At 37.7% G+C, this 16,574-nt stretch overlaps 1 protein-coding gene across 1 annotated transcript in view; it reads right to left on the reverse strand.

The window, feature by feature from the left end:
* map3k5 (mitogen-activated protein kinase kinase kinase 5) overlaps nucleotides 1–16,574 on the reverse strand; it is an 83,643-nt gene that overhangs the window by 47,581 nt on the left and 19,488 nt on the right. The window contains exons 2-4 of the mRNA XM_079830685.1: nucleotides 9,967–10,106; nucleotides 6,929–6,952; nucleotides 4,054–4,247 (exon numbers count right to left, since the gene is read on the reverse strand). Of these exons, the coding sequence (XP_079686811.1) occupies nucleotides 4,054–4,247; nucleotides 6,929–6,952; nucleotides 9,967–10,106 (358 nt within the window). The remainder of the gene's footprint in view (nucleotides 1–4,053; nucleotides 4,248–6,928; nucleotides 6,953–9,966; nucleotides 10,107–16,574) is intronic.

A 16,574-nucleotide genomic window follows, 5' to 3' on the forward strand; every position in this document is an offset into this window, starting at 1 on the left:
CATCGGAAACGTGCGTTTTCCTTGACCCCAAAGCCTACCTTATAAGAGCGCACATTTTGGTGGTAAGCACGCGCGTTTTGCAGTCTAATCGCACGCTTTTGACGTGTCAATGCGCCCGCCCAAGCGTATATGAACACTTTGGCTTGCCACCGGCGCCAGGCGCGCCCACTCGCGATATTCCATTATTATCAAAAATTCTATTATGGAATCTTATGAGGACGCCTACTCTAGCCTGTTAGTCCTCTAAAATGTTATATAATATTGAGGAAATACAGAAATGATTTAGAAACGCACAACAGCAGCTACATATAGAAAATACCACAAAAAAAAAAAGTTTGGCGCCCCCAAGGTGCTGCGCCCCTATGCGCCGCATATAGCGCACACCCACTTTTTGCGCCACTGAGTGGACGCAGTTCTCAGGGTAATATAACATGTGGCGCTCTGTCTCAATGCCTGTATCCACTTTCTTGTCCTTAAATGCTCGTTTTTGGGGTCAACAGTTTGTTTCCATTATTATTTGATGAATAGAAAGTTCAAGTGAACAGCATTTATTTGAAATATAATTTTCTTGTAACAATGTAGATCCGAGATCAAAGGAGATCATCGTATTTATAACTTTATGAACTATAATCACTGGCTTCCGGTGACCTCTGACCCAATGCATGACTTATTGACGAACAAGCAAACGTAGAGGAAAGAGCAAAAAAACCACCGGTCACGAATCAGAAGTCTAAAATGAGAGTTCGTTGCTCAGCCCTATTTGTTTGAACCGCTAGAGGCGTGTCTAAACTTATGCTACATCCTACGTCATGTGTCAGGTCAGAGGTCACTTCCACCTGAAGCCAGTGATTATAGTTAATGAAGTTATAAATATAGATATATTTCTTACACAAATATGCATGGCTTCACTTCAGAAGCCCCTGGAGCCGTGTGGAGCACTTTTATGATGGATTGATTCACTTTTTTGGGATTCAAAATACAAGTTACCATTCACTGCCATTATAAGGCTTGGAAGAGCCAAGATATTTTTAACTATATTTAAAATATAGTTATTTTTATCTATATTTTATAACTCTGATTGTGTTCGACTGAAAGAAGAAAGCCATATGTACATAGGATGGCTTGAGGGCGAGTAAATTATGGGATGATTTTAATTTGTGGGTGAACTAACCCTTTAAACATCCATTACTGAGCACATTTACATGCACATAAGTACACTGATTATAAAAATAACCAGTTGTCTGGGTTTACATGCAAACCAATAACCCAACAACGCAAGAAAAGAACATTTACAAGACTTTATTAATAACTCAGGATATTATTTCCCGGTAGTGATGTCTGTGGGATAACAAATTTAAGAATCTGTTTAAAACTAAGGGAAGTACATAGTATTTAGCATTTATTAGGTAAAGATGATGACATCAGATTAATCATTTTGTTAAGCAAAGTTTCCAGTAAGAGATTTCTGCCAGTTCCTGTTCTCTTTATTGTAAGTCAAACAAGCCGGATTACTGAGAATCCCACCTTTTGTCTTTAATGGCTCTTGTAGCCCCTGTCCCATTTTGTATAGGTATGCTGATGGATTAGGATTGGTGATACTCAAGAGTCTGGGGCGGGTCCCTTTACCTGGATACTTCATTTGCATGCTTTGTTTAAGGTCGTCACCCATTTGCTTTGTCTCCCCTGCCACCTAAAATCTATATAAACTACAATTTGCCTTAGTAGACTTGATGGACTGCAGCTACCAAGAGCACGAGTTCCCAATAAATAATCCCGCTGAAGATACATCAAGTCTTCTGGTGTCCGCTTATGAGTTTCCAACATGTCAAAACATAATAATTTGCGTATCTGTTATGTCATTAAAGGTGCACTATGTAACATTTTTTTCAGTAAAATATCCAAAAACCACTTGGCCAGTGTTATATATTTTGTTCAGTTTAGGGATGCACGATATTTGATTTTTGCCGATATCCGATATTATCGATATTTTTCAACTCGTTTTGTATGATGCCAATACCGATATATGTTTATTTTTTCTCTTTGTTTGGAAACAACACCATTTTGAGCAAACACTTTTTTTTTTAATTCGGGTTTTAGATTTCTGAGGTCTCCTCACTAAAAGGATACTTGTTACAGATAAATACATGTTAATAAAGTTCTTTTTTTAATAAGAGTATATTAAAAGTGCTGAAAATAACAATAATAAAGTCAGTGATTTTTCACCCCAGATGCAGTTGTAACCCTAAATATTTTATTTTTGGATTTATTGTTTGTTCACATGAAGTGGGGGTGGCATGACATCAGTTGATGCTGTATTTAGCTTCAAATAAAACATTCTACAATTATATTAGAGCTCCTTGGATTATTTTTCATCATCCATTTCATAAAAGTTAATAGTAAACTGCATATAAAAATATTTCATTTACAAGTGTCATGCTTGTGATTTATGACATTGTTACTGCTTTATTTATTCAGAAAAATAAGTAACTTCAATTTATTTGTGTATTCTACTTTTCATTGTATTACTGTAACAACAGCGCCCCCACTACATATAAATCTAGGGGCGGGCACTAGGACCTGCAGGAGGCTTCTGCTGCTGTGGAGGCTGCTGCGTGCGCTAGAGTGTCCTTCTATACGTGCATTCACAAATTCAAGGCAGCATTTAAAAACTGTCAATATAAATCACCATACATGCAATGTATTTGCTTGTTTTCACTTTAAGAATGACCACACGGCTGACATGATCTTATCGCTATAGCACTCCTTGCACATGCGAGTTATTGCAGGCTCATATCAACACATTATCATATCGGCAAGGTATATCGGCATCATTTTTTCATATCGGCCGATGCCGATTTTTATATTTTAAGCGTTTATCGGCCGATTTCAATGTCGTGCCGATAATATTTTGCATCCCTAGTTCAGTTGAGTACTTTCAATATCCCAAATGATTCCAACTGCTTGTATATCGTGAGAAATTGTTATTTTACCCGAGGAACCAGGACGTGTGAGGGCGTGGCCTGTCAATGACGTCATATCTGCGTTCCCCTCAGTTTCTGGTTTTATTCTGCAGAAACGCTTTACTCTCACTGCAGTGTGAACAAGTGTCAGAGCAGCGGCTAAGAGAACACACAGTAACGTCATCACATCATCAACACACTCAGATGTGTCTAATATGATCAACAGAGCTGCGTTACCTCACACTCATGAGCGGAGGAGCGGAAGTGGCGACTGTGGCACAATAAAAGTCCCGCTGGCGACTGTGTCATAATAAAAGTCCCGCTGCTCGCGAGGTGTGTGTTGCGTTCATCTTATTAACAATCGCTCCAGCGGTTCCTCAGCTCCACAACACTCTGTCCTGCTTCTGCTTCATATTACAGTAATGTTAATAATCGCATCCATCAACATGATTTCTGCCCGAGTCCTATCCCGATTCTTTCCCACCGGCTGTGAGGTGAAGACCACATGTCCCAAGATTCTGCGCTCAAATGTGGCGTCATCAAACTACGCCTTTGTTTTGAACAGGCGACCTCTAGTCGGACGGAAAAGTTACATAGTGCAGCTTTAAATAAAGCATTAAAAACCGAAGAAGAGCGTTGTAACGTCAGTGGGAAACTTCCGGCTCATATATTGTTCTCTCATGCCGTTACAGACGCAGCATTTTGACTGTACCACTTCTTCTAGATGAGATGAGAGTACTTTTATAATTTTTTGGGTAAAGAAAGAGTCTGAGTACGTATGCGCACTTTGCTGGGTGAAATCGGCGTATGGGGCAAAAATCTAGCTGTGGTGATTGGTTTATGCTAAAGCCGTTTATGACCTTACCCCGATAAATTAAAACACGTTTACATGATCACTTGTATTGTCGGCCTATTAAGCATATTGGGGTTAAGAATGTACATGTAAACGCGCACACTCAAATTTACAGTATAAAAGCACCCAAAGCACAATCATGGCACATTCAACCATCAACAGAATAGCATTACTGCTTCAAATGACCGTCAAGTAACTGTGAGCCTGAAATGAGCGGTAAAGGAGGATAAAAGTTCTCACCAGGTGTTGGTCTTGCAGTTGGTGAGCAGCTGAGTGAGTCTGTCCAGCAGGGGCATACAGATGGGCCCTAGCAGGGCCTCAAAGCTGGGCTGCATCAGCTCACTCAAACCCTTCATCAGATTACTCTCACAGCAATACACCTTATTCTGAGGCGTCATCATGTATGGAATGAACGTGTAATTAGCAGCACAAGCCTGGAAAAAAACAAACAAATAGGAAGAAAAGCAGAGGAATACTGTTAATAACTACAGTGAGCATGAACACTGAAGAGCTTGTCTGGGTTGTGGAAAGCACAGCAGGCGAAAAAAACTGCTAAATGCACATAATAAAATCTAACTAACCATATAATAGTGCATAGAAAAATAAACAGGCTTACAATAGAATTAGTACTTATCTTTGCATATGAAATAGCTAGTATTACATGTGGATCTCCCTCGAAAAACTGGTTGATTATAACATATTTAGATCTATGGCTTTAAATGTACACCAATAATGCCATTATTTCTAATTATCACAGTCTTAATCGCAGAAAGATGTTTACATGACACCAGCAGAATTATTCACTCCAGTTTACATGCGGTTTTCATTATTCGCTAATAAGTTATACCACACTCAGATAGGCATTCATTATGCATGTTTCCGGCCTTTGATTTAATCGACTCACATCAAAGTCAAAATACATTTTTATGGACGTACTGGATATTATTCAGCGCCGTGATGAACATCGCAACTTTGATATTCTAGGTATTATATGTGGCTCAATGGTTCATGTAGGTTGTCTTGGTTCAATCCCCGGTTCCACCTGACCAATATGTAAAGCGCTTTGGATGACCATGGGTCTGTTGAAAGCGCTATATAAATGCAGTCTATTTACCATTATCAATTGGGCAGAATTTTGAGACCGCAGTAGACGTGAAGGACTATAATGTGTTAAGCTCATTCCTAGCATTAGGATCCTTTGGAAGGGAATGTTATTTGTAGTCCGTTCGTCTCTCCTCGTCATCTCACTAACACTCCAGTGGGCGTGGCTAAAGTTGTGATGATGAAGTGGGCGTTGATCTTCTTCTGCAGAGGCGGTGTTTCTCCATCTATTACAGGCTCATTCCACAACGAGTTGGTTACAATAAAAGCTGAATTTGGACTAACAAGGAAGTTTTCAGTTCTGAAACTTGCAGGATATTCTAGTATGATGACCTGACAAAAAGGAGCCCAAGGAAAATGTGATTTCTCAGTTCATGTCCTCTTTAATATTTTCTACTCTGATTTAAGATCTTTTAAGGCCTTTCTTTGTGTAAGGCAAATTTAAATCAAAAAGTAAGACCTACAGAAACCCTGTACAGGTCACTCTTTTAAGTGCAATTAATTGGGACTGTAGATTGCAAGAGGGACATCAAGCTTCAAATATATTCTTAAAAAATTCACCTTTTGTGGTCTATGAGAGTAAGTCATGGTTTGTAATAACTCAGCAATAGTGTTTCACTTCTGCATGCTAAACTGGACTGCTCTGGAGCCCACATGAATTCTACTCCAGATCACGATTTCACACCCAAAGTTCAGAAAACCACTTTAAAAACAACAAAGCAATGTATACGGAAGGAGTAGGTGTAGAGAGGGAGTTTCAAAGAGTCCCCCTTGATACTGACGAAGGCAAAGAGACGAAACTTTTGAACTTCTTTATCTCGTATTTGTTAGAGATAGAGTGCCACACCTTTTTGCATTTTTTTCACATTTTTGTATTGAGATATAGGTCTTAGCACCTAATTAGCTGAGTGAGTGTTTTGATTGCATTTCTTTTTTTAAACTTATACATTGTATATGGCACCTTGTACAGTATATTTAATTGGAAATTGCATAAGTGTAGTCTACCACAATCTCATAATCCCACGCTGAAATGTAAATGAAGGTGATTGACTTTGTGTGGTTGCGTCTCGGGTGGAGATGCTACTTTCACAAGAGAGAGTTCAGATGTTAATTTCCTTTGTTTTCTCAGAGAGTCGCCCTCTCTTCCAGTTGTCCAGTTTTTCCAGTCGTTTCTCACAAGTCTTTAGGCCCTTAATGATTCCGTTGGCTGAAAGTAGTGACATTGTTGAGACTTGTTGCAAAAGTCTCAATCACCCAACTAATAAATGCATTATTAATAATGTCTGTCAAATTGCATTCTTGCATTGCATTTCAAACTGGCGCCTGGAGGCCCTCGGAGGGGTTTAAAGAAAAGCAGTGTAATAAATATTAAAAAATAAATAATAAAAAAGATTGAACAAATGTACAAAATAAACAAATTTGATCAAAATTGATTGAAATTCATAAATACGTTTTTATTTAAATAGATAAACAAAAGCATTTTATTCAATTAAATGTGTATTATTAAATTTGTTAACACTTGTAAAATATGAATATAAAATGTCTATTATATTATAGGTCTTGGGGGTTTTGGGGGCGATTTCGGATTCAACCGACTTCAACATACGCCACTTACTCCATTGCTCTGATTGGTTCTAGGTCTATCCAATTGAGTGCAGAGGCATTTTCTTTCCTGGTTTGGTTGAAATACACTCCATAAATCACAGCCCAATGGAGCAGGAGCACACTTATATTCTGACTAGAATTGAGTATGACGACTTCAGGCTAAGGAAAGCAATTATCTCAGAATATTGTCACTAGGAGCTACTCTTTGCATTAAGACTTTCATGAATATGGGCCCTGGCCTATAACATGATATAACCAAAATTAAAAAATACTCAAAAAAGTAAACATTTTTCTTTTTTCATGTATGCAATCAAACCTATTCGCCCACATGAGTCTACAAACAGCAAAAATAATATTGTGTTTCTGTTTGAAAATGAAAGTCAGTGAGTGAGTGAAGGTTAAGACTTACCATATTCTTCTGACATATCACCTCCTGTACGAGAAAAACACCAGACATGAATTAATTCAGGTTGTATACATGGCCAGTTCTCTTTTTGACTCTCAAACTAAAGAATATACGGTGTCTAAATGTTTTTGATTAACCGAGTGTGTGATCCCATGAGACTCTTTCTCTTATATCAGTTTAATATGCAGAGACAGCTCAAAGAAAGCCAATGCTTGGTCGACATACGATGTACCATTCAACTGTTTGAAATGTTTATCAACAGCAATAATTATAGCGTCTGCACTATGAAGTATGCATTAAGCAATGTTCCATTGGTGTTCGCCAAGCTTCATCCTCCACTAAATTCTGCCTAGTAATAAAGAGTTCATCTAAATATATCTCCCATTATGCAATTTACTCCCCACCCACCTGGGATAATTCCATTTAGTAATGTAAAATAATAATAGAGGTGTCTAACCTTGCCGGGAGGATCTCCATGACAATAACGCCTGCCTACTGTGGCAATAAAACCTACATTGTGATTAAATTGTTGGAGGTCTAAGTGATTCGCTGCATATAATGTGAGTTGTAGTAATCATTTGTGTCTATCCACCTTTTTCCTCACAAGATAAGCATTTCTCCTACTAGCTCAATACATCTTTTAGTTTCCATTACATTTTTCAAGTGGGATAATTTTTCATTTTTGGGTGAACTTTCCCTTTAACCCTTAAAGACCGAGACAGAATCTCAGCTTTTCAGACGTATCACATTTCTCGCGTTTGATTATTCACAGGGTCCATTAGGGCTGCACGATTAATCGAAATCGAACCGCAATCGCGATTTGGCTTATGTGCGATTATGAAAACGCAAAGGCTGCGATTTTAATGTAATAAATAAATGCCCAGCGTGTCAGTGAAGAAGCGGCTCGGAGATCAGTAAACGCTGCTCCGTCTGAAAGCACTGCGAGTTTCAGTCGCTTATTATAACGTGCACTTGAAAAAGCAACGCGTTAAACATCTTCACAAACTAGTAATGCGCTTTGAAGAGTTCATAAATCTGTTGTCCAACAAAATACAACATTTAATAACAGGTTTTAACTCACTTCATATCGTCAGTCGAGCTGATGTGGCTTCTTATCACAGAATGTCAATCAGCACTGAATACTTTACAATACCCGAGAAGGCTTGAAGAACTCAAATACACCATATATTGACGCAGTCGTGTGTTTGTCTTCATGTTTAATCAGTCAAAGCGTTTCTATCTTCGTTTTATTCAGCCTACAGCGCGAGCTTAGCTTCACGTTAGGGATTTCCTGAAAACTATTACTTCTCTGAGGCGTATGTGGAGTTTCTGCTCGAGGGCGCCCTCTGGCCTACAGTATGAATGACACTTTTAGGTAGAAAATAAGAAAAATAATACTTCTAAATAAATGTATATGACAATCCATGCGTTTTCTTCAATGTACAGGAGTTTTAATCCCCACAGTGGATGCATAAGAGGCTCATATTTCATATTAAAGACATTGAATTTAAGAAATTGATATCACAGATAAAAAGCTCAGATTTTTATAATAATATTTTACAATAAATCCTTAGACCTTTCTAATGATTTTTAGTCATAGGCTGTCTGCATATTAACAGGTGACCCATCATTTTTTTGTAAAATATTATTATACTGTTATTTTTATTCTTAAATGCTCTATTTAAAATTTTTAATAATGAACGTTATTGTAATAATCATATTTCTTATTTTTATTTAGCAATAATAATAATCATAATAATTATTATTAGTCATATTACAAAATGTTATATACACACTTTTAATTTGTAAAAATAATAATAATAATAAATCGCAATCGCAATTTTAAACAGAATAATCGCAATTAGATATTTTCCCCAAATCGTGCAGCCCTAGGCTCCATAGTGAGTGTGGAAGCGTCATCAAAATCTGCCGCATTGATTCGTCAAGGAAACGCATGTGGGTTGTTCCCCCGAGCCAAACAGAAACGATTGTTGATCATTAGTCCCACCCCTCCCGAGCCCAGATTCGTTGAAACTCTCATCAACTCAACCAATAAACAGTGTTTGGTCTTTTGAACCACCAATCACGTGTTTCTCTGACACAACGTGAAAGTGTGTGTGTATTTGCGTGCATGAAAATAAACAGAAATAAACGCATGAAGCGCTCTCTCGCATAGCACAGCTCACAAAAGTCAGCATATTTCTCTATCTGTATGCAGTTTGTGCTTCACACCGTTTCAGTTTTCTGTTATTATATAACAATCTTTCTATTTACTTTACTCCCTGAACTTTTTTGGACACATCTACTCAAAAAACGCCTAGAATAATATTATAATAAATGGTTATAACATGCTGAGGGATTGTTACATTTAGACAAAATTTAATCTGGAAGTCTTAAACAACTAACTTTCTAAAGGAAGAAAATTAAACTTCATGAAGTTCTGTTTGAGTTCACAGTAAAAACCAAATTTTTGCTGCAGTTTTTCCTTGAATTTCATTCTCAGACTAAATAAATGTAAAATTCAAATGAGCTAGATGGAAACTTCATGTTCTCCTGTTTAAAATGATATAACTTGCTGGAATGGGTGAGAAAAACTAAGAAAAATAGAGGCAAGTCAGGCGCCCCAAAAAAGTTCTAGGTCTTTAAGGGTTAAGGGATTGGATTATAATATTTGTTATTTTGGAATGTTGTTGCTAATCCAGGAAAATGTCCTACTTGGCAAATTCATGTTCACCTAATGCAGTAATACACAACCAGTCAAAGGTTTGGCTCTGGCTGAACTTGTTTAATTTTAGTTTTGCAGACAAATCATGCCAACATATACAAAAATGCTGTTTAAAAGTCGTAGAAAGTGGGAAAGAATCAATACTTTTTTAGCAAACGTTTGAACTCTTTCAATACGTCTCCTGACAGAATGTAGCTCTGCCAACTGAAAATCTTACATATTTTCTCATATTATTAGACAAAGACTACTCATTCTTTATGTCTCTTCCTGTAGACTAGAAGATGAGATAAAAGCCTGAGATAAAAGCCTTTCTGACCTGAAGAGACTGCAGCGAGTCTGAGTTGTGATCACAGTAAAGGATGATGTTGTTGACCATGCTGAAACTCTCTCGCACACCCAAGTGATAGAAGAGCGAGGGCTGTCGAAACGCATCCGTCATTTCAACCACTGCAATATCTGTAAACAGAGACAGACAGCGTTCACGTCTTTTGGACATACTTTTAGACTTGATAGATATTCACATATAGACAAAAGGTTTATTGAGTGTTTGTGTGGGGTTTATTTTCAATCGGGCCTGTCCCTGAGCTCAGAGCCCTACACGCCACATTTAAATACCAGCAGGAAGTCAGTTCCTGTTTGCATGCATCTGTGCCAGAGCTGTTGTTTCAGTTAACCCAGAGGAAACAGATATGACGGTGAACGCGAGCAAAGCCGCATACATTCCCGAGGAGAAAGACATGCAGAGTGTATGAACATCCCAAGATGTGTGTCGTCGTCTTATAGAAATGTAATAACTTTCCTATTTAGGTGCATTTGAATATGCAAATCCATTTACATTACATTTGATTTACAAATCAAAACAGGGGATGTGCCGATAATTCAGGATGCACAAGATTGTATGAGTCTACCAGGGAAACACAATTGTGTTTAAAAGGCACTGGGTCGATATTACAACAACTTTTGAAGAGTTTCGCCAGGTTCATGGAATCAGATCTTTTAGTTCTGCCTGAGACACTCAGGGCCCAGTTTTACCGATCTAAGCACATGGTGTGAAGCTCATGGCGCAGGTGCCAAATCCACTTGTGCTAATTTAACAAAGGGGGAAAAAAACGGTCGGCACCGCAGGTGCATAGTCTTAAAGGGTTGTACCTCATCTCTTAATGAGTCATGGGTGTGTTTTGGGCGTAACGTGTAATAAACCAATCAGATGCTGTGTCCTAATTCGCCGACTTATACTACGACCTAAAAGTATGTACTCTTTTTGTGAAGAAAAAGTACATCGTTTTGAGTGTGTAGCAGAAGAGTACGCAAGCTTTGGGATATACTACTTCATCATCTATAACAGACTCTGTTGCTTAGTTAAACTGCCCTGTCAATCATCGTCACAGTTCAAATCCTCCACATTGAATTTAATTTCCTACCGTATCGGAGAGAAGGGTAGACACACGTTGATCTGCCATTCGTGGGTCTTTAATGCAGGGACTCTCCTCATGTGTTTGCAGTTTTAAATATAATGCATTTTAAAATGCATTAATGGCCAAACGCATCATTACAAAAGTTCTCAATGCAGCTGCAGGTGAAATATAATGTGGATAACATTGAATAAATACCTTTTCGTCAGGTTAAATACTGATAATTGCTCACTCAAACCCCTTTATCTAACCCTCTCGACTTAACCGTCAGACTCGCATAACCGTCATATTTGTAGTTTTTTAAAACTTTTTATCCATGTTTGTAGTTCTAATCGAATCCTCGTCCATTTGGCAATGGGTTGTGGGCAATGTTAGCCGTTAGAGTCGAATTCTGACCGGAAATAGTAGACCATCCGGGAATCTTTGGAATACTCTTTTAAGCATACTACGATTTGGGACATGCTAATTCTATTTTCGAATATACTTTTTAGTACGGATAGTATGCGAATTGGGACGCAGCAAGAGTCTCATCTCACTTTCCCTTTAAAAGCCAGTTGCGCTCACGCCTATTTACATGGAGGAAAAACTGAACGCTTCTCCAGAGAGGAATCCTTTTATTTTTAATATTTTAAAAAGTTTGTGTGCTGCTGTGTGTGTGTAATAAGTAGGGTCGGGTGTTGTTTTAGTGTTTTTTTACGATACTGATGCCAAATTGATACTTTTAAAACGGTACCGGCGGAGCCTAAACAGTGCCTGAACCGATTCTTTTTTTTTTTAAGAGCCACAAAATAATTAAATAATGGCTTTTTACTGAAAACTAAATTCTTTAAACTAGGGATGCGCAATATATCGAAATTATCGAAATATCGCACATGTACATCGCAAGGGTACGCAATATCTGAATGATTTTAATAAGCTACTTCAACATTGGGAAAAGTGTAAGTTTAAGGTTCGACGCATAGTAGAGAATAGACTGGGCACACGACTGTTACTTATGTGACTTGCTTGACGTTGAAGAGTTATTAAACGCAATAACTTGCGAAAAACAACTTGCAGTCTCGCGCTGTCTGACACACACACTGAAACATGCGCACAAGCCGTTCTTTTTTCGTGTCTTGTTAAACACACAAACTGTCAAATACACACACAGTTATGTCAAAATGGCCGTCTTGATGAGTATTCATGTAAACACAGTCGGTAATGCTTTAAGTGAAGGATATCAGTTGGGGGAAAAAATAGATTTTACACACTTAAAGCAATATCGTATCGCATATCGCATTTTTCTTCAATATCGCACAGCCCTACTTTAAACTGAACAATTTATTAAAATTTTAAAGCAGTGTTAATTTCGTTGACGAATACTTTCTGTCATAATTTTCGTCAACAACCTTTTTCACTGACGAAAACGAGACAACTAAATAAAAAACAGTTTTGGACGATGTTAGTGAGGGGCGATAAGGGAAGAGATCCCGTCAGAACTGATGTCCAGTAAATGCACACATTTGAGTTGTAACGTGCGGATCTAACGGCGGGAAAACACGGAGCTGTTGAGCTTCTCCAGGCTCACGCGACAACGCTTCAGGCTCAATCAATCAATAACACCCATTTATGACAAGTCATGTTTATGAACTAATGCAGAGGAGGAATAATGACAATGTTTACTTTACCATGTTATAGTAATGTGATGGTTGTGACAATGCATATTGTATCTCCCTCCCTTGAAGGAGCAGGCGCAGACATTTCAAAATAAGAGTCCTGGTGTATTTCGAGCTTGTTTATATTTTAAAGTCCCGCATAATATATACATTTATGATTACACAATAAATTGTATTTAATTTCATTCCCATTTAATTCATAGTCAGGAGGAAAGACTAAGAACAGTATCTTGACACATATTATTCAATAAAGTATCAGGGTTAAGGCTGATTTATACTTCTGCGTCTGACCTTCGCCATATCCTCTATGCCGCAAGTTACGCGTTGGTTTTCATTTATATGGTTGATGGTGTAATGAGAAAATAAATAAAATATGCAATGGTGGATTAAAACCCAGAACCTCTGGCACGCTTAGACCATCAAGAGCTCACACACACACTCACAGCGGATCTATGTATTTATTCACTAACATAAAGAATCTCTGGACTACAGAATATTGTGTTGTATAGCAGATGTATGGATATAACCATCATCCCATTTCTGGACACACACACACACACACACACACACTCCTATCGGGGTACGGCGTAGGATAAGCGTGCAACACAGCCAATGGCGTACACTCGATGCAGAAGTATAAATTGGGCTTCATAATAGTAAAACCATTAAAACATATTCATTACTTGAAATTAAATAAATAAATAAACTTTAATTAAAAAAATGTATTTGAAGTTTTAGCTTAACCTGATATACTAACTAAAACACAAATACAACATTATAAAAACTATACAGAAACAAAATAAGTGAATTGAGCTCTTTCGTGTATTTTTGTGCTTGAACGGTCAAAAACACGATTATGTCAAAGTGTCAGTTTTTACGTATTCAGTAACAGTCGGTTATGTAATGCTTAAATGCTCAATAAATGCAGTACAATTGAACTAAACTCATTAGATTTTAGTCGACTAAAACTAAAAACAATTCAGGAGACTAAAATATGACTAAAACTAAATGGCATTTAAGTCAGAAGACTATGACTAAAACTAAATAAAAATTTGCTGTCAAAATTAACACTGGTTTAAATATACTTAAATATATATATATTTTAGTGGTGGTTATCGGCGTTAACTTTTTTAAAGGGTTAGTTCACCCAAAAATGAAAATTCTGTCATTAATTACTCACCCTCATGTCGTTGGACACCCGTAAGACCTCCGTTCATCTTCAGACACAAATGAAGATATTTTAGTGTAAAGCTGATGCTGAGAAAGGCTTCAGATAGGCCTCCATTGGCATTCAGTACATTTACACTCACAAGATCCATGAAAGGCACTTAAAACGTTGTTACAAAGTCCATCTCACCACAGTGGCTCTACAATAAGTTTACGATGCGACGACAATAGTTTTTGTGCGTAAAAAAAAATCAAAATAACACCTTTAACCAACTTGTTCTCGACTTCCGTGTGTGCCTCCACGACGCATGCGCGAGAATATGACGTAGCGCCGGTGTTCGGGAATCCATGAAATACACACTTTAACCCCATTTTGAGAACTACGCCGAGACCTAAAGCACGATCAATGTAGAATCCAACAGCTTAGATACGCGCGTCTTCCTCTGCTCGTAAACAAATCGCTTCTGGGTCATGTGTCCGAACGCCGGATCTGCGTCATATTCTCGCGCATGCGTCGTGGAGGCATACACGTAAATCGAGTACAAGTTGGATAAAGGTGTTATTTTGATTTTTTTTTGCGCACAAAAACTATTGTCGTCGCATCGTAAACTTATTGTAGAGCCACTGTGGTGAGATAGACTTTGTAACGACGTTTTAAGTGCCTTTCATGGATCTTGGAAGTGTCAATGTACTGAATGCCAATGGAGGCCTATCTGAAGCCTTTCTCAGCATCAGCTTTACACTAAAATATCTTCATTTGTGTTCCGAATATGAACGGAGGTCTTACGGGTGTCCAACGACATGAGAGTAATTAATGACAGAATTTTCATTTTTGGGTGAACTAACCCTTTAAGTTAACGTGAGACTCTTATCGGGCGATAAAAAAAAATATTGCCGTTAAGCTATTCTCAAAGTTGGGTTGGGAGCTGGGTCTACGCAAGCTATGATGACTTTCATCTTGATATTTTAGCGCAGATGTATACCTAGTCGAATTACACTGTAGGGGGCGAGAGAACGAGTCTTCGAACCTGTGTGTATGCCTACTAGTGTTGTCAAAAATATCCATATTTCGATATGTATCATACTATCGATCCTGAAATATCTTAAAAGGATACGATACTCATTTTCTACAGTATCGATATCAGTTGCGCTCTCCTCTCCTCTCCGACCGACAGCGAGCTGAGTCCGGTTAACCCTCTGAACATGGCGAATGCGTATTCTGCTGGATTTTTCCTCATGACAGTGTGTTAGTATTGGTGTGTCCGGTCTGAATTTCGTGCATTTTGCACATAACGTTAATTCTACTAATTCCGCAGATTTCGCGCTCGCATCTGAAGCGCACACAAACATACTGTAATAAAGCCCCCTCTGACATACAAGTGCAAAAATGAGCTAATTTTTCCAGCTTATTAATGGTCAAATACACCCAAAAATGTCTCAATGCCCATCTTGGTGAGTTTTAACGTAAACACAGTCGTAACCAGCTCACAGGAACAGTGTTTGGGATCCATGCGTGCGTCAGGTCTTAAAGGGTTAGTTCACCCAATAATGACAATTCTGTCATTATTTACACACCCTCAAGTTGTTCCAAACCTGTATGAGTTTCTTTGTTCTGCTGAACACAAAAGAAGTTAGAGTGAAGAATGTTTGTCACCAAGCAGAGAGAGCAACTATTGACTACCATAGTAGGGGAAAAAAAACTATGGTAGTCAATAGTTGCTCTCTCTGCTTTGTTACAAACATTCTTCAAAATATCTTCTTTTGTGTTCAGCAGAACAAAGAAACTCATACAGGTTTGGAACAACTTGAGGGTGAGTGAATGATGACAGAATTTTCATTTTTGGGTGAACTATCCCTTTAAAGAGACAGAAGTTATTTATTATTCAAACTACAAAAAGACAAACGATCACTTACGAGCACACATATTCTGAATGCCTTCGGCAGAATTCAAATTAGTCATTTTAATCTAGATTAATTCCAAGATTACAGTGAGATTAATCTAGATTAAAAAAAAAATTATCTATGCCCACCACTAATATATATATATTTATTTATTTATTCATTTATTTTTAAATGCTGATTCACCCAGGAACAAAAACAGGTGAAGTCACTGATCCATTAAAAAAAATAATAATAATAATTAATTAAACATTTTATATCGATTACAGCCATTAACATTTTGTCAGAACCTCAGGTAACTTGCGTTATTTTTTGTGATTATAAATTTATCCAGAATCGTACAGCTCTACAACAAAAGTAAAGGGTTATCAAGCCTGTCAGTCACACACATTCTGCTGAACATCGCCTTTTACGTTCAATGGAAAAAGAAAGTCATACAGGTTTGAAACCAATGAGATCATTTCCAGCTGTGAGTACAGAATCTAGCGATGCACACATGAAAATCAGTTTCAGATTTCACTCATGGAAATGTAGTTAAAATTCTCCCACATAAATCTGCTACGGTTTCTCACACTGCGGTGACATTACTACATCTTGCCAATACCTGTCCGAGTTATAAACTAAATAACTGCACTAAAGAGACACTATTAAAGTAATGCACAAATCACATTAATGGGAAACGTCATAACAGGTGGAGATGGGCCAGTATTGTTAGCTAGCCATCCAACAAATGTCTCAAATAATTAATGCAAGGTTTTGTTTTTTAGTTAAATGAATTAATGTGAAACTTA

Source organism: Gobio gobio, assembly GCF_949357685.1.
Source record: "Gobio gobio genome assembly, chromosome: 12".
NCBI lineage: Eukaryota > Metazoa > Chordata > Actinopteri > Cypriniformes > Gobionidae > Gobio > Gobio gobio.